Source organism: Bubalus kerabau, chromosome 6 (assembly GCF_029407905.1).
Source record: "Bubalus kerabau isolate K-KA32 ecotype Philippines breed swamp buffalo chromosome 6, PCC_UOA_SB_1v2, whole genome shotgun sequence".
Taxonomy (NCBI): Eukaryota; Metazoa; Chordata; class Mammalia; order Artiodactyla; family Bovidae; genus Bubalus; species Bubalus kerabau.
Genome location: NC_073629.1, coordinates 94557340 through 94576427, shown reverse-complemented (window position 1 = coordinate 94576427; position 19088 = coordinate 94557340). Strand labels below are relative to the sequence as shown.

The following is a 19088-nucleotide window of genomic DNA, read 5'->3' as shown; positions in this document are numbered from 1 at the left end:
AAATAACACCAGTTCTATACAAACTCTTAGAAAATAGATGAGGAGGCTTTAATTCCACTAGTATCAAAATCAGAAAAAATTTTTAAGAAATGAAAACCTATATCCTTCATAGTTGGTTGCATAAATACATAAGCTTTTAGTATATCCAATTTAATAATACAGAAAAAATAAGATACTTCATAACTAAATGGGATTTATTCTAAGAATGCTAAATTGGTTTAACATTAAAAAATCAATCTGTAACTCAGCATATTAATAGGATAGAAAGGAAAAGCATATTAAAAGAAAAAAACTACAGAAATCTCATCTCTCTATATATATACATATATACGTGTGTGTGTGTGTATATATATATATCAGCAGTTTAAAATAGAAGTTTTACAATCAAATAAAGAGAATTTATGAAAGACCTAAAATTAATATATCCAATGGTGTGATTGATTGGTTCTTTAAAATGAGGAACAAGGAGATGATGTCTATTCTTGTTTTTATTAAACATTTCAGTGGATCTTCTAGCCAATATAATAAGAGGGGAAAAAAACAAAATTAGAGGAATACAGTTGGGAAAAAAATGTCTTTATTCATGGATAACATGATTATCTATGTAGGAAATCCTGGAGTAGTGTGTGCATGCTCAGTCATGTTCAACTTGTTGCAGACCCATGGACTGTAGCCCCCCAGGCTCCTCTGTTCATGGGATTTCCCAGGCAAGGATACCAGAGTGGATTGCCATTTCCTACTACAAGGGATCTTCCTGACCAAGGATCGAACCCCAGTCTCCTGTGTCTTCTGCATTGGCAGGTGGATTCTTTACCACTTCTTCACCTAAGGAGTTTACAAAATAGTACTAGATCTAATCAATCAGTTTATCAGAGTTATAAGATTATTGTGTAAAAATCAATTGTATTTCTGTATACTAACAATCAGAAGTTGGAATTTAAAAACAATACAATAGCATCATAAATATGACGTATTTAGGGGTGAATTTAACAGATTATCAGCAGTCCCTCTATGCTGAAAATTACAAAACATTGTTAAGAGAAACTGAAGTATACTATGAGGTATACTACATTTTTGAATCAGAAGACTCAATATTGTTAAGATGTCATTTGTTCCCAGATTGATTCATAGCTTCAGTACAATCCCAGTCAACATACCAGCAAGCTATTTTAAAATACAAATCGAGACACTGATTCTAAAATGTATATGGAGATTCAAGAGACCCAGAATAGCTGAGACAACTTTGAAAAAGAACGTAAGTCAAAGACTTACACTACCTGATGGTTAAGGCTTATTTTAAAGATACGTTAATCAGGACAGTATTATTTTAGTGTAATATGTATGTCTAGATGGGTAGAACAGAGTTGAGTGATTTCAAGTGCTGTTTATAAGGGTATATACACATACCAAAATTTGTCAGATTACATACCTTAAATGTGTACATGTTGTCATTTATTTTAAATACAGCTAAAAAATATCACAAAATCTTTCAGGAAATGTAGTGGACATTCAAACTTTCATCACATCACTGGGGGAATAGAACCAAAGAGGTAGCCTCATGTCAGAGTTTCAAGCAAAAAGGAACAAAATTGTGTTGATTCTTTACTAAAAACCAGAGAGAAATAATGTTGGTTGTATAATACAAGAATCTATAAAACTGTATATCTATGCAGTCCCCAACTTGTATAATTTAGGCTGAATGGCCTCTTGAGATTCTTTTTCCCTGAACAGTTCTAAAATAGGAATTTCTGTTTATTTTAGTTCAAAGCTATATATATCCTTCAGAGAATTGTGAAGTTACAAAAGCATAATTTTAAAGGTTCATTGTAGCACAAGCACGAACAGATGGTCCTAAAATCTGCTGGAGGAATGTTTTATTTTTTGGCCTTCAAGGAATACATTTCTTTTCTCTTAGGGAGGAGGAACTGATAATCTTTTCAAAAGAATTGAAGGGAGTTGGTGAAAGGTGCTCTGGAAAATGGGGCAGAGGAAAGAGGTGCTGTTCCATTGACTGTTAGCATAGCTGTTCCTCATGTTATACATGGAAGACAGTGTTTAACTGCAGGTTGAATGAAAATATAAGGATCCCCCAGGAGCCCTGGCTGTTACCTCTCCAGTGACTGCAGCAGGAGCTGAACACTGCATGTTCACAGTAAGATTGTCTTTACCCCTCCTCTCTCATGGCCCTGCGTGTCCATTGATAGGGGTGAGTAGTGGCTTCAGAATGCTGCTGCTGCTGCTGCTGCTAAGTCACTTCAGTCGTGTCCGCCTCTGTGCGATCCCATAGACAGCAGCCCACCAGGCTCCCCCGTCCCTGGGATTCTTCAGGCAAGAGTACTGGAGTGGGTTGCCATTTCCTTCTCCAATGCATGAAAGTGAAAAGTGAAAATGAAGTTGCTCAGTCGTGTCTGACTCTTCGAGACCCCATGGACTGCAGCCTACCAGGCTCCTCTGTCCATGGGATTTTACAGGCAAGAGTACTGGAGTGGGGTGCCATTGCCTTTTAGCTAAACCCCTAGCTTTCCCTATCTCCTAGCTCTCACAAGCTTGCTGCTACTTTTAGCGTTGAGGCCACCAGCTGTAATCTCATTGTGTTCAAGTACCATAAGAAACCCTAGTCTCCCTCCCTATCCCTCATCTCCCCAAATTTAATTTCTATCTCTGTACATCCACCTTTCTGACCCCACTTTTCACTCATCTTGAAAAACTCAAAGGCTCAGTCCCTGTAAGTTTTATTTGTCTCTGTCCACTTCTTTGTTGATCTAGCCAGTCCCTTAAATACAGTCTCCTGATGTCTTCCAGATATCTTCCTTCAACCTGACTCTTCCTTGTTTTATAGACTTGAGTGTCTTTTTAAAAAATTAATTAGTTTATTTATTGATTTTGTTTGCCATGCCATATGGCTTGCAGGAGGATTTCAGTTCCCTGACCAGGGATTGAACCCATGAAAGCGTGGAAGGCAATGAAAGCGTGGAATCCTAACTACCAGGCCGCCAGAGAAGCCCTCAACTTGAGTTTCTTGTTCCTTACTTGACATCTCCAGTTTTTTTAGGCATCTTAAGCTTAGCATGTTCAATTCTGAACTCCTGATCTTCCCTCAGAATTTCCTCTTGCAGTCTTCCCTAAATTAATGGCAGTGCCATCCTTCCATTTACTAGGCCCAAAACTTTGGAGTTGTCTTTAAGTCTTCTTTCATATCCTGAGTCGAACCTGTTGTTCTGTGTTCTGCTGGCTCTACCTATCTAGACCCCAGCCACCTCTCAACCCTTGGGCCAGTCTTGGTCTGAAGTAATCTTGGATTTTTGTGGTAGTCTCCTAACTGGTCTTTGTTGGCAGTCTTTCCCCCATCCATTTATTCTCAAAACAGCAGCCCAAGTGATCCTGTTAAAACTAAGTAAAATCATGTCACTCTTCTGCTCAAAATTCTCCAAAGATCTTTCATCCCAATCAGAACGATACCGGAAGTCTTCTGTACCCTGTGTTCTCCTTAATCCACTCCCTGTTTAACCTTTCTTCTTACACCTCTCCCTTTTCAGCCACACTGTCCTTAATTAATGTTCCTTGAAATTGTCTGGCTTGTTAACATGCTGCAACTACACAGCCATTGAACCAGCTGTTCTAAGTGCCTGTAGAGCTCTAGGCTCTTCCCTGGATAGTCCCATGGCTTTTCCCTCTCTTTTCAGTAAGAACTGAAAAGTAAGAACTCGCCCAAGTATCCAGTATTAAGTGGCACTTGCCAGTACTCCTAGTCATCCTGTGTGCCTTATTTTTCTATATAGCACTTATCAGTGTCTAACATTTAATGTATTTTACTTTTTCCCCTCCCCCTCTGCACACAAGAATATGAGTTCTGTGGGGGAAGATTGTTCAGTACTGAATAAACCGAGTACTAACACAAAGCCTGGTACACATTAGATGCTCATTGCTACATGAATGAGTGAAGGTTCATGGTTCATGATTTGTAGACCCATAGGCCTGGAAGGTGGATGCTAGCTTCTCCACACAAGGGAACCGCAGCTAATTAGAAGGACAAATATTTGTATCTTCCCTGCAGCCATGAAATTAAAAGATACCCTCTCCTTGGAGGAAAGTTATGACCAACCTAGATAGCATATTGAAAAGCAGAGGCATTACTTTGCCAACTAAGGTTCGTCTAGTCAAGGCTATGGTTTTTCCAGTGGTCATGTATAGATGTGAGAGTTGGACTATAAAGAAAGCTGAGCGCCGAAGAATTGATGCTTTTGAACTGTGGTGTTGGAGAAGACTCTTGAGAGTCCCTTGGACTGCAAGGAGATCCAACCAGTCCATTCTGAAGGAGATCGGCCCTGGGATTTCTTTGGAGGGAATGATGCTAAAGCTGAAACTCCAGTACTTTGGCCACCTCATGTGAAGAGTTGACTCATTGGAAAAGACTCTGATGCTGGGAGGGATTGGGGGCAGGAGGAGAAGGGGACGACAGAGGATGAGATGTCTGGATGGCATCACTGACTCGATGGACGTGAGTCTGGGTGAACTCTGGGAGTTGGTGATGGACAGGGAGGCCTGGCGTGCTGCGGTTCATGGGGTCGCAAAGAGTCAGACACGACTGAGCGACTGATCTGATCTGATACTCTCAGAGAATGCATTGGATGGAAGAAACTACTGTAATTAGATAAACTAATTTTAGTTACTTGAGTTCAGTGCAGCAGTAAAAAAGACAAAAATGAATGCAAAATGTGTCATATGCTTGGGTTATAACACAAATCACCTGTAAATTATAGAGAAAATTTTTGTGGATGTTGAACTTTTACTAATGGTGACTGATTTTTGACTTTGTCTTCATTCTTTAGTAGCTCCTTTGTTCCTTTAATAAATAATATTCTCTTTTGTCTTTGAGAAGGTGAAGGAGCTGTGCTGTGTCACGCACACCAAAAAGTGCCCATACTTGGCAGAATAAGAAAGATAGCCCTCTTTTTTGATTGCAGATGATAAAAGCCATGAACAAGTCCAATGAGCACGTCCTGGCAGGAGGTGCCTGTTTCAATGAGAAGGCAGACTCCCATCTCGTGTGTGTACAGAATGATGATGGCAACTATCAGACCCAGGCTATCAGTATTCATAATCAGCCCAGAAAGGGTGAGTGTTTGAGCTGATTGAGGTCATGGAATGGAAGATTGTACTGTAACTGGAGAGTGGATATCTCAACCCCATAAACACTCACTGTCAGAATAGGTGAAAACAATTGATTATATTAACCTTTCGAAGCTTGTTGTGCAAGAGTTTGTTGACTACTCAGACTTAGAGTTGCAAATGGAATCTCTGTTATTGAGGGGAGCATCTTGAAAATACTGCCTCAGGACACTGGCCAGGCCAGCATAGTTATTTGATGCATTGCCCCCATGGTGAGAATATGTTTAGGTAGATTTAGCGCTTTTTGAATGATCATACCCAAAGAGTGTTAATTAACAGATAGACAGGATTCTGAAGGAAGCCTTCCAGGTTCAGTGGTACTCAGAATGTGGTCTCATCACTTAGGAGATTGTTAGACATGAAGATTGTGTCCCAGATCTGCTAAATCAGAGTTTGCATTTTAACACAATTGCTGTGTGATTCAAATACATGTTAGAATTTAAGAAGTGCTGCTCAACATTAGAATTTAAGGTGCTGCTTAACATGCCATTTCCTAAAATGTCTTACCAGTGTCTGTGTTTTTTAAAATATTCACATAAATAAATAAAATTTTTGCTTATTATTTTAGACTGAGAAGCCTTGTATTAGAAAAGTTTAAGCAGATTTCTTTGCTGCAGGACTTTTCGGAGCCTTTAGCATTTTTATTTTTATTTTTTTTTTTAAAGGAGGATAGTGCCTAGACCTTCTCAAATTTATTTGACCATAAATCTTTTTCCTCTCAGAATATCTCCTAAAACTAGCTTTCTTTAGTATGCTTCATTAAGCACTTCTCTAGTAGACATACGACTTCTGTCTTCAAGGTATATTTTTAAAATCAGTTGTTTAGTAAAGGCATAAAAGGTACTGAGCACATGTATATTCAAATATAATATCTAAAACAGGTAGGTGACAAGTCTACTATGCTCCCTATTAGTCAAATCATATCTATAATATTTTAATAAGTTCTGGGTATCATTAATGTAGTTGGTGATATCCACTGATAAAACTAGAAGGTCTTCAAAGGATGATTCAAGGCCTGTGAGAAGTTTGAAAACTAGGTCACAGGAAGATCTCTTGAATAAAATATAAATGTTTAACCTAAAAAAGTATAGATTGAAAGAGGGTGAAAAATAGGTATCTCTATTTTTAAGATTCTCTATTATGTGGAAATAATATTCAACTTACTCTCTATAGCTACAAAAGACCAAAACCAGCACCAGTGGGTGAAGGCTACAAGGATCTAGATTTGGGCTCTGTTTGAGAGCACACTCTGTAACACTGAGAGCTATCCAGAAATAGAAATTGTTGCCTTGTGCTATTGTGGGCTTCCTGTCAGTAGGAGTCTTTGACAAAGGCTGGATGACCTACCCATTAGAGATGCTCTAGGGCCAGTGGGTAGGAAGTTGGAATATCTTAGTCCAATGTAAGATGTGGAGAAATAAAACAGTGTAGTGTGGTTTTATAAAGCAAAATGTAATTAAATGCCCTTTCTTTTATGACGAGGTATTCATATTTTAAATAGGTGTTTGTTTTCTAAAAGCTCCACTTTGTAAATAAAATAGTTGGAATCATATCTCCATATTCAAAATATATTTGCTCTTAAAGCAATGAATCAGATCCGGGGTCAGCAAACCTCTTCTGTGAATGGCTATATGATAAATATTTTAGGCTTTGCAAACCTGTGGTCTTTGTTGCCAACACTTTGGCATCACACTTCAAAAACTGCCATAGACAATATATAAGTGAATGAATATGGCTGTGTTCCAATTAAATTTTATTTACAAAAACAAGCTGCAGACCAAACCTTAGTCTTGACTAGTAAGATTTCCTTGCTTCTTGACTGAAGGAAGCTCAAAACAAAATGGAAGCGTGTATCTTAAAACCTCATTCTCTAAGCTCTCATTAGCATCTGAGTTATTGGTTACTTGTATATGGTAGTGTATAGAGTAAGTGTTTTTTATTTTCTGTATGATGGTTTGAGTTCCCAACTACCAACTATTTCATTATTATTTTCAGTCTCTCCGTCTCAAAGTCTTTCTTCACTAACGTATTTCTATTGCTATTTTAGTGACTGGTGCCAGTTTCTTTGTGTTCAGTGGCGCTCTGAAATCCTCTTCAGGATATCTTGCCAAGTCCAGTATTGTGGAAGGTAAAGAATGGGTTATTTACTGCATGAACATAGTTCAGTCTTAATTATACAACTGAAAAACAGGGAACATTAAAGGAAAACTTGACACTTTTGCCATAGACTTCAGACTCCACAGAAGTTATTTATTCAATAGCATCTCAATGTACAGCTAATAAAGACTGTCATAAGGGTGCTTAACTCTCCAAAGAAGGGAGTAAGTGGTAGAGATGCCATGGGACACTGACATAAAGTTAAGAGATGGCTTTTCAGAGCTCTGGAATAAGGTATCCAAGGGGACGTAGACTGAGTTCAGATACATCACGGGGTGCAAATCTATAAATAAGTAGATGAAGTTCACGTATAAGTGAACTTGTAAGTTTATTTTATTGAAGTATAGTTGATTTATTATGTTATGTTAATTTCTACTGTATAGCAATGTAATTCAGTTTTATATATATATATATATATACACACACATATATATATATATACATATATATATACACATACATAAGAGAAAGCAATGGCCACCCACTGCAGTACTCTTGCCTGGAAAATCCCATGGACGGAGGAGCCTGGAAGGCTGCATCCATGGGGTTGCTGAGGGTCGGACACGACTGAGCAACTTCACTTTCACTTTTCACTTTCATGCATTAGAGAAGGAAATAGCAACTCACTCCAGTGTTCTTGCCTGGAGAATCCCAGGGATGGCAGAGCCTGGTGGGCTGCCATCTATGGGGTCGCACAGAGTCAGACACAACTGAAGTGACTTAGCAGCAGCATATATATACACACACACACACACACACACACACACACATTCTTTTTCATATTCTTTTCCATTATGGTTTATCACTGGATATTTTCTTCCTCAACTATTCTCACTGTATTTTGATCTAGTTACTCTTGTTGTGTAACAAGTTAACCAGAATTTAATGGCTTAAAGCAGCTATTTTATCACCCTCACTGATTGCCCTTCACAGGGCAATGCAGGAATGGCTTGATCTTGCTCAGTGATGTCTGGGGCCTCAGTTGGGATGACTTGAAGGTTGGTGGTTACTTGATGGCCAGGAGCTAGAATTAGCTGAAAGTTTGTTGACTCACATGTCTGGGGCCAGTCTTGGGATGATTTAAAGACTAGGAAAGATGACTGGAGTCCTTAACAATGGACTGTTTAGCATGTGGCGTTGGGCTAGTTGGACTTCTTATATGGTGGCTTAGAACTCCAACCACAAGTGTTCCAGCACAAGGCCAAAGCCACGTTGGTTTTATGTGGCTTGAAAATCACACAGTCGCATCCATCATCCTCTGGTGGTGGAAGTGGTCATAAGTCTGCTGGGGGGAGAGGAGTTAGACTCCATTTCTTAAGGGGGAAAAGGAAAGGCAGCATTGTAGAAAAGCATGTGAGACAGGAGATGCAATGATTATCTTTGGAAAGTACAGTCTGCGTACAGAATGACAAATTTTCATTTCCACTCCAGTGCCCTAAGAGCAGTTCTTCCTGAGGGTGGATTCCTTTGTGTTAATTGAAATACATAGATAAACTTAACGTGTGTTAACAGAGATTGACTTTGATCTCCTTTATTGCCAAACTCAATAAAACAGCAAGTGAAGAGCAAAGTATGCTAATATTTCGCAGCTTAATTTCACAACTCAAAGCAGAAATATTCTATTAAGAAATTAAGAAATCTAGGAGTTAGTCATTCTACTTCCTCATCAAGAAATCTAGGCGTTAAATGACTGATTAATGCCTTTGAAGTCAAATACTGACTACCTTTAAAATGTGTCTTTACAAGATGCTTAAAAAGTACCCCTTAAATGTCAGAATGATAAACTGAACTGAAAGAAATCCTTACAAATGTGAAGCAGTGTATTTAGCAAGTTACATTTATGCCTTTGGCTGGGAATTTCTCAGGCCTTACGTTTCGCCACCTGTGTCAGTGGAGCAGTTAGCTACCTAGTTATGAAAATGTTACTGATGCTCTGTAGAAATTATTTCAGTTGACAAAATTATGTGTCAGAGAAGCAGGATAATTGCTCAGCATGTGATAGCTTACTCCCTCAATTTCAGTATTTTCCTTTAACTTAGGTGGTAGCCCCCAAATAGTTATCATCTGTTGGCTCATGGTAGCCCATGTAAAACATACATGGTAGATATTGCCAGTCAATAAATGGAATTACTCCCCAGTTCACTCCTGTTGTTTATTCAGTGATTTATTTAACAAGCACTGGCACTCACTGTATGCAGTCATAGTAAGGTGAGTGATACGAACAAATGAATATGATTAGAGCATGATGCAACAGTGGAAACACAAACAAAATGCTGTGTGTGTCCAAAAGAGGGATGTGACCATGTGTAAGTTTTCCTTTTGAGCAGTCTCAGGACAAACTTAGTTGTGCCTGAAGTGAAATCAACAGGCAGGTGTTTTAAGCAGAATCCATCTTGGCATTTGCTCCTCGTAACACTTTCAGTAAGTAAGAGGTTGAGCTCAAAGGACAAAACCTCTTTGTATCTGTCCGCTTTAGAGCACAGAAGTTTCACGTTTAATCCTAGAGGGATTTGCTAGATGTCAGGTACAGAGTTTCATCTGCCCCTCTCCCTGGCTTTGCATTGTTTCCATCTGTGTTGTCTTGGTGCTGATTCTCAGATGGCGTTATGGTCCAGATCACTGCCGAGAACATGGATGCCCTGAGGCAGGCGCTGCGGGAGATGAAGGACTTCACCATCACCTGTGGCAAGGCAGAGGCCGAGGACCCGCAGGAGCAAATCCACATCCAGTGGGTGGATGACGACAAGGACGTCAACAAGGGGTGAATGCAGCAAACGTTCCCTCAGTGGCGTTTCGTTATGGGCTGGCCTCTGGGTTTTGTCTAGACTGGCATTTTATTACTCTCCTGAAACCCCTGCCTAAGAGAAAGGACTGCTTTGTATTATAACATGGACTTTTAAATTTCTGGTTTCTTGGCTTAATTTCTGAAGGAGTTTCTATGCATATTTTTGAAGGGAAGGGGAAGAAAGGAGCTGATGAAACACAGCAGTCCCTCTAAAGTTATTGAGATAATAGTAAAACCTAAGCCTTTTTGGTTTACAAAACACTTTTGCTAATATTGTTTCATTTGATATAACAACTACAGATGAGCAAATAAACACCAAAAGGATAAATGACTCCACAGAGTTTGGAAGTGGCTGGGCTAGGACTTAAAGCCACCTCCTTGGGCTTCAAATCCTATGTTCATCTCTAGAATATGGCACCTATGTTCTGATGGTTCAAGCCAAAACCTTGGAGTCCTCTTTGATACTTTGCCTCACACCCTACACCTTAATCCAGCAGTAGAGCCTGTTAGCTTTCTTTTTAAACATGTCCAGAATTGTACTACTGCTCCCTGCTTCTCCTGCCATTGTTTGTTCTGCATTATTGCAGTAGGCTTCAGATTTGTTTTCTTGTTTCTAGTCTTGGCCTCCTCCCTCCTCCTAGCCTAGTCAGTTTCCAGTACAGCAGCCAGAGCAATGTCACTTCTTGCTCAAAACTCACCACTGACTTTCAGGGTCATTCAGGGTAAAAGCCAAAGTCTTTTTCAACTTACAAGCCTTACACAATCCTCTGCCCACTCTCCTATTTCTCAGAAACAGTATCGGTTTCTTGTGTGAATATATCAGCCTTCTTCTGCCCTCAGACCTTTGTACCTTCGCTTTCTCAACAAAGGCTTCCCTGGCCAGCCTACTACATTGTAAGCCTCTCATGCACATTTCTTCCCTCCTCCACCAAACACTTCATACCCCTCTTCCCTGCATTATATTTAAGGGTACCTATAACTCACTAACATATATTTTTGCTTACTTATTTTAGTACATTGGCCCTGGAATGTAAGATCCATGAGGGCAGGAAGTTTTGCTGGTTTGTTCACTGCTGTGTCATCAGCACCTAAAACACTGTATGGCACTAGTAGGGTCTTTAAAAAACTGATTAATTGAATAAATATGTCAGACTTCATTGTATTAAGCCTTCTCCCATTCATCCTTCAGGCAATAATTCTATACGTGGGCTTCGGAAAAAACAAAAATGAATTTATGGTCCTTGGTGACAGGTGACTCAGTCTAGTTTTGAAGATAGTTATAATAAGGGCACCAAAGTATGGAAGATGCTCATAGAAAACTCTATAGGAGACAGTAAAGATAAAAGAGAAATGAGGAACTCAGTAGAGGTGGTAGGGCAGGATTCAGGAATGACTTCCTAGAGGAATGGCTGCCTCTGGAGCTAAGATGGTAGACATTTGCCACCCAGCTGTGGCAGAGTGGGCCTGCCAGTATGAGGGAACGGCAGGAGCAAAGGCAGATAGAAGGCCCTTCCAGCATGGCATACCAGATTTTTTTAAAAGAATGTTTTAAAACTTTTGTTATTGAACAAACAGAAGCAATATCTAAATCAATGAGTATGTTTGTCTACTTTATAAATAACACTTTATATTCCCATACTTCCTGGAAAATTTAATTTCAAAATCAATTTGTGTTTAATTCTCTTATTATAGTCGGTTGTTAGGTTGATGGTGTGAACTGATATGAGCAAGCATCTATATTATCACAACAAATTCTATGGTTATTAGGACAAAAAATTGGTAATCTGACAATCTGATGCCATATGGTATTGGTAGCTAACAATAAGTAGGTTGTGCCTTCCTACAACAGTGGCAGCATCTTCGAAAAAAGAACAAGAACTCATCAGGGAAAACTCTCAAACCCAGGAGTTTATTGTATAGTGTGTAGACAGAATGTTTTCTAGCTTGTCCCACAATGTCAGGGTATCCTTTCTCAAGAGCATTCTTATCAACTAAGGCTGCTCTAGTTTTTATACTGTCTGATGAGTTAGAAATTAAACTTAACAGTGTTTAAATAATTTTAATTCAGTCAAATTGACTGATAGTCAATTTTAGGCTAAATTTGATCTTTTATACATAGAGATTCAAAAACAAAAACAGGTTTGAAAGTTGTTAGGAAAACTTCACAACAATTACTTTGACTCCTCCTCAGAATGAGTGTGTTCATCCACATATTTATACTTGCTATATTTTGGAGGACACGACCATAAAATGTGGCCTTTCAATTCAGGAACCTAGGAGTGCTATACAGCACTGAAGGCAGCTTGCTTCAATAGATAATGTAGATGCACGTCCATCAGTTCATACCAGCACTGCCATAATTAACATACTTGGTCAAATAATTCCTTTAGTCTGTAAACACTAAACTCCTACGTTGTGTGTCAGACCGTGAATGTAGCACATGGAAATGAGTATATCATGTACCTGCCCCTTCGGAAGTTTGTGAGGCAGATACACAAACATATGGAGAGTATGATGTGATGGGTGTGGTGGTGGAGCAGGGGCGAGCGGGGCTGGGTGCGGGTCTGTGCAGTCACTGGAGGAACACGAGAGGAAGAGAGCAGACTTAGAAACAGTTTCTTTACATTAAATAACCAGCTTCTGCCATCAGGACTCCTTTTCCGTACGTGTGTCCTCGGAATTATTTCAGTGCACAGGCCCCTCCCTGAGAGCTTGGTTCATGTACATTGTGGGGCAGTGGCTGCTTCTTTTGTGATGTTTTGCTTAGGTGTTTTCAGCAAGGCACCCAGTGTATGATAAGAGAGAAGTAGTTCTTCTAAGAGCTGCTTCCATCTCTTTCCTTTGTTTCTGTTTTAGTGTCCTAAGTCCCATAGATGGGAAGTCCATGGAGTCTATAACAAGTGTGAAGATATTCCACGGATCAGAGTATAAAGCGAATGGAAAGGTCATCAGATGGACCGAGGTAAGGAAATGGGAACTTGGCATCCTTGATCCCCACTTTGAAGACAACTTTTTACTTGGCCCAGAGACATTCTGGACTGATTCTGGGGGATAAAGGGGGAAAATCTCTGTTACCTTCTATGCTCCAGTTCCCTCTGGTCTGTCTAAGCTCACTGGGAGGAAGTGCACCCAGTGTAGCCTGCAGCAGTCTGACAGCTCCGCCCCATGAACTAGCTTTTAGAGATTTGTTCACACTGGACCTCAGGAAGGGTGCATCTCTCAAGGGTACACACTGTCTTTGCTGGATTCTTCAGAAAGCTAGGCTGGTTATGTTGCACTCAGTTATAACTTAGATAACACTGTCTTTTAAAAATAGACTTATCTCACAAATAAGAAAACGAAAGCTCAGAAACTAACTTGTCCAGGATTACGTGGCAAATAAGCACTAAAGTCCAGATTCAAAGCCAGATGTGGCCGACTCCGGTTTTCTACTATATTGTTTCTTAGAGCTGTGTTAGAGGCTTACCCGGGGATGAGAGGAGCCAGGCAGGGACCTTGTATATGTGTATGTGTGCATGTGTGCTAATTCGCTTCAGTTGTGTCTGATTCTTTGCAACCCTCTGGACTGTAGCCCACCAGGCCCCTCTGTTCCTGAGATTCTCCAAGAATACTGGAGTGGGTTGCCATGCCCTCCTCTAGGGTATCTTCCTGACCCAAGGATCGAACCTTTGTCTCCTCTGTCTCCTGCATGGGCAGACAGGTTCTTTACCACTAGTGCCACCTGGGAAGCGCATCAAACAAATCAGGAAGTTTATTTTTTGAGAATAAACAGGTAGGTCCTGGACCTCTTGATTTCTTTTGAAATTCATTTATCAGTTCAGTTCAGTTCAGTTCAGTCACTCAGTCGTGTCCAACTCTTTGCGACCCCATGAATCGCAGCACGCCAGACCTCCCTGTCCATCACCAACTCCCGAAGTTAGCTCAGACTCACGTCCATCAAGTTAGTGATGCCATCCAGCCGTCTCATCCTCTGTCGTCCCCTTCTCCTCCTGCCCCCTATCCCTCCTAGCATCAGAGTCTTTTCCAATGAGTCAGCTCTGCATGAGGTGGCCAAAGTACTGGAGTTTCAGCTTTAGCATCATTCCGTCACCCAGGACTGATCTCCTTTAGAATGGATTGGTTGGATCTCCTTGCAGTCCAAGAGACTCTCAAGAGCCTTCTCCAACACCACAGTTCAAAACCATCAATTCTTCAGCGCTCAGCTTTCTTCACAGTCCAACTCTCACATCCATACATGACCACTGGAAAAACCATAGCCTTGACTAGACAGACCTTTGTTGGCAAAATAATGTCTCTGCTTTTCAATATGCTATCTAGGTTGGTCATAACTTTCCTTCCAAGGAGTAAGCATCTTTTAATTTCATGGCTGCAGTCACCATCTGCAGTGATTTTGGAGCCCCCCAAAATAAAATCATCCATTGTTTCCACTGTTTCTCCATCTATTTGCCATGAAGTGATGGGACCAGATGCCATGATCTTAGTTTTCTGGATGTTGAGCTTTAAGCCAACTTTTTCACTCTCCTCTTTTGCTTTCATCAAGATGCTCTTTAGTCCTTCTTACCTTTCTGCCATAAGGGTGGTTATCATCTCCATATCTGAGGTTATTGATATTTCTCCTGGCAATTATGCCAGCTTGTGCTTCCTCCAGCCCAGCGTTTCTCATGATGTACTCTGCATAGAAGTTAAGTAAGCAGGGTGACAATATACAGCCTTGACGTACTCCTTTTCCTATTTGGAACCAGTCTGTTGTTCCATGTCCAGTTCTAACTATTGCTTCCTGACCTGTGTATAGGTTTCTCAAGAGGCAGGTCAGGTGGTCTGGTATTCCCATCTCTTGAAGAATTTTCTACAGTTTATTGTGATCCACACAGTCAAAGGCTTTGGCATAGTCAATAAAGCAGAAATAGATGTTTTTCTGGAACTCTCTTGCTTTTTCCATGATCCAGCGGATGTTGGCAATTTGGTCTCTGGTTCCTCTGCCTTTTCTAAAACCAGCTTGAACATCTGGAAGTTCACGGTTCACGTATTGCTGAAGCCTGGCTTGGAGAATTTTGAGCATTACTTTACTAGTGTTAAATGTCTTAATTTTTTTTAAGAAGTTCTGTGACTTCTGCCTTTTCCATTTTACATACAAGGTAACTGAGCCAAGGGAGGATAAGTGCCTAGTAACCAGGGATGGGGGAGCCTGGTGGGCTGCCGTCTATGGGGTCGCAGAGTCGGATATGACTGAAGCGACTTCGCAGCAGCAGCAGCAACCCAAGTTTACTAGCTGGTTCCTGGCAACACAGAGGCTAGAAGTTCTTCAGCTGTTGTTCCAAGTGACATCTTTCATACCAGACTTCGTAATTTTATATGCAGCTGAGTGGTTTTATCTGCTTGCTTTGTAATAACCATCTGTTTGACATATCTTGAGTAGTCGAGGGTCTGAACATGTGAATGTCTTTATTGCTTACAGAGTAGTTTGACCTCTGTTCCCTCTTTTTTGCTCCCCACTAATGCCCTGAGATAGGGAGATGAGAAATGAGAAATTACATAATGAGAAAACAGTCTCAGAGAGGCCAGGTGACTCTGTGACTTGTCTAATGCTGGTTGCTGGCAGAGCAGGGACCAGAGGTCTCCTGACTCCCACTTGAGAGTTCCGTCTATCACTTCACACTGCCATTTTCACTAATGCATCAGGCACCAGGCTTCAGAGCTACCCCTTTGCAGATTCTTAATATAAACTGCTGCTTATATTAAGCCATAAGCCAAGTATTGGTATAGAGAAGCATTGTATATTTACCTGTCTATATCTTTTATGTTTTGCTTTTTTAAAATTTTTTAATGTATTTTTTATTTGAAGGATAATTGCTTTACAGAATTGTGTTGGTTTCTGCCAAACATCAACATGAATCAGCCTATGTTTTGCTTTTATATCATTTACACGATAACCAGAGAAGGTAGGTGCTTCCCATTTTACAGAGGCAAATCGGCATTAAGAAGCCAGAGGACTTGCTCATGAGCCTCCTCTGTGTGATAGGACTCAGGTCTCAGTTCCAGATCTGCTGTGCTTCCGCCTGTGCCAGCGCGGTGTTCAGTTCACAGACAGTGACACAGCTCTGACCTCAGCAGTCGCAGAGCCATGTGGTAGGAAGAGCTCTGTGATGAGAAGCAAAAGACGCAGATTCTCACCTGTGCCCTGAGCAAGTGCCCACCCTCCTATGAGTGAGCAGTAATATGCAGGTGTTGGGTGATGTGATCTGTAAGGACTGTTCTCTTAGATTCTAAGATCATTTCCTTTAGAAAGTTGTCCACATATTAGGGAGTCCTTTTAGAAGTACACAGGGTAAAATGTAAGCCTCTCCTGGTTCTGAACAGAATGTACCATTACGACTGCGGCCGTGGCTTTTAGGGAGATCAGTAGGTGGTAGCTACCATCCTGTGGATGCAGAGACTGAGAGGCAGAGGCTGTTTCTTCCGTGTGAGATGTCAGTGCTCTGCTTTTCTTGGTGTCCATGTGTCTGGTCTTCCCGCACGTCTCAGGGGGTCAGGGTACGCATACCCATGAGCTGGTGCACTCATTTCTTCCCACATCCCCTGGACACAAGCTTAAAAGTCTCTTTGGTTTGGGGAACAGGTGTTTTTCCTAGAAAATGATGACCAGCACAATTGCCTGAGTGATCCTGCAGATCACAGCCGACTAACGGAGCATGTTGCCAAGGCCTTTTGTCTTGCTCTGTGTCCCCACCTGAAGCTTCTGAAGGAAGATGGAATGACAAAACTGGGACTTCGTGTGACACTTGACTCAGATCAGGTAAGAATCTCAGCCTTTGAAGCAGGTCTTGGGCAGTGCCTGTTTTCTGACACATGAGTTTTCTTCCTGCAACCCAGAGTACAAGTCTCTGCACCTTGGGCCTGACCAGATGTAGTCTTTGGCCTTCCCTCTGTTGGTAATACAGCTGGATGTGCTGCTTGGTCTGTCTCTGAACCATGTGAACTCTGGCTTCCTCACCTGAATGTCTTGCAGGGACCTTTCTTTTTGGTGTGGGGAAAGAAGTGTCAGGACCTGCCGCCCCTGTGTGAATGATGTAGGGGCCACCCTGCCTCCTTTAGAGAGCAGGTCCCAGGCTGTCCCGTCTCCTGTTGTTTTCTTGGTCCAACTACAGCAGGCTTCCGCTGGTCTCTGCAGTTCCACTTCTTGTGTTTTTCTTACTGCCGACATTGCCATGCTAGTTCTGGATATGACTTGAACCATTTCCCCAGTAGTTTTCCTGTCGGTGCGGCTCTCCTGTGGCCGGACTTCCCTCCCTGTCTTACTTATTAACCTTTTTGTGCGCTCTGTGTAGTCACAGTCCAGTCTGAGTGCAGCCTGCCCTCACTTCCTTGTCCCAGTGCCTCTTTCATGTGGCTGAGCACTCTCATCTCTCTACATTTCTTTTGGATTTTATTTTTTATTGTTTTGGGGCGGCATGTGGGATCTTAGTTCCCTGGCCAGGCATCGACCTGGGGTTCTCTGCATTTGGAGTGCAGATTTGTAGCCACTGGACAGCCAGGGAAGTCGCTCTTTTGGATTTTAGATCCCTGTGACATGCCCCAGTGCTCCTGCTTTGATGCAGTTGTGTTATTATCAGGGAAAATGTGAACAGTCATATGTTTAGCTCCATTTCTTGACTAGTCATCAATCAACAGATAGTTATTTTCTACTTATGGTCTTGCCCAATGCTTTACTAAGCATGTCAGGGTAATACAAATGAGTATTACAGTCCTTTCCCAAATGGTACTGATAATCTGACTGGAGAATTACTTCACATAAAATAAGACCAGCACTTTTTTCCTACTAAATATCTGGGGCCCTTGAGGGCAGGAGCCCTGTTTACATTCATGCTTGAATTCTTGTGTTTGTAGGTGTTTAAAAAATGGTATATGGAGAAATGGACGGAAGGACAGGTGTTCAGTTCCTGCTGTGTTAGGGAGTTTACCCAGTATATTTTTCATTTTAACTTCCACACCCAAAGGTTTATGTACTGTTGCTGACATTCCACACCTCTCTGTGCCCCAGCCTCCCTTCCTGGGAAACTGAGACCACAGCAGGTTAACGGTCTTGCCCAACACCTCACAGCTACCAGGTGCCAGGGGCAGGACGAACATACGATAGGACGATACGTGACAGTTCTAAGGAAGAGACGTTTGTGTTTACTGCCAGCGTGTAGCCCCTGGCCAGAAAGGACATCTCCTTTCCTGCTCAGCCTCCTTGGCCCTCAGCCCTCTGGAGAGATCTTCTCTGTCCAGTAACCTGTCATCCCCTTCTTTCCACGGTGTAGGTTGGCTATCAAGCAGGGAGCAATGGCCAGCCCCTTCCCTCGCAGTACATGAACGATCTGGACAGCGCTCTGGTGCCGGTGATCCATGGAGGGGCCTGCCAGCTCAGTGAGGGCCCCATCGTCATGGAACTCATCTTTTATATTCTGGAAAACATCGCGTAGACAGAGAGGACTTCATTGTTTTCTGTTCAGACCTGTTGCAACAGCAGTCATACCCAAATCATTTGCACTTTAGAACTGGAAAATTAAGCTTTTGTTAACACTATTAATGGGGGGTGGGGTGGGAGTGGGGGTTTGGGGGACAGGGGTGGGAAGGGGTGGTGGAGGGACAGATGTTCCATAATTCTAAGTCTTCTATGCATTGTCCACCAAGAAGATCTGGGCAGCTTCTGTTACTGCACAACAGTTATGCTATCCTTGCAGCTAATCCCCTTCTGTTACTGTTTAGACAAGAATTCTGCTCCTCTGTTTTAAGACTTACTTTTGGTCTTGTGCTCAGAAATGCTCAAATGGGTACAGCCATCACCAAGGGTGGGTGGGAGGGCAGAAGGGAAATAAAAAAATGAAGCATCAGTCTTGAACTCTTTATACAGAATTGATGTAAAAAGGACAGTTTCACACTGATCTTGTCCCAGATACATTACAGCAACCTCACGAAGTCACATTTAGGTATTTTC

At 41.5% G+C, this 19088-nt stretch overlaps 1 protein-coding gene across 5 annotated transcripts in view; it reads left to right on the top strand.

Moving 5' to 3' along the window:
- Positions 1-18681, top strand: part of ZFYVE9 (zinc finger FYVE-type containing 9) — a 169767-nt gene extending 151086 nt beyond the window's left edge. For all 5 annotated transcript variants that reach the window (XM_055585901.1, XM_055585900.1, XM_055585899.1 and 2 more), the window contains 6 exons: positions 4965-5115; positions 7217-7297; positions 9925-10087; positions 12968-13073; positions 16728-16904; positions 18412-18681. In XM_055585901.1, the coding sequence (XP_055441876.1) occupies positions 4965-5115; positions 7217-7297; positions 9925-10087; positions 12968-13073; positions 16728-16904; positions 18412-18573 (840 nt within the window). In that variant the 3' untranslated portion in view covers positions 18574-18681. The remainder of the gene's footprint in view (positions 1-4964; positions 5116-7216; positions 7298-9924; positions 10088-12967; positions 13074-16727; positions 16905-18411) is intronic.
- The last annotated feature ends 407 nt before the right edge of the window (positions 18682-19088 follow it).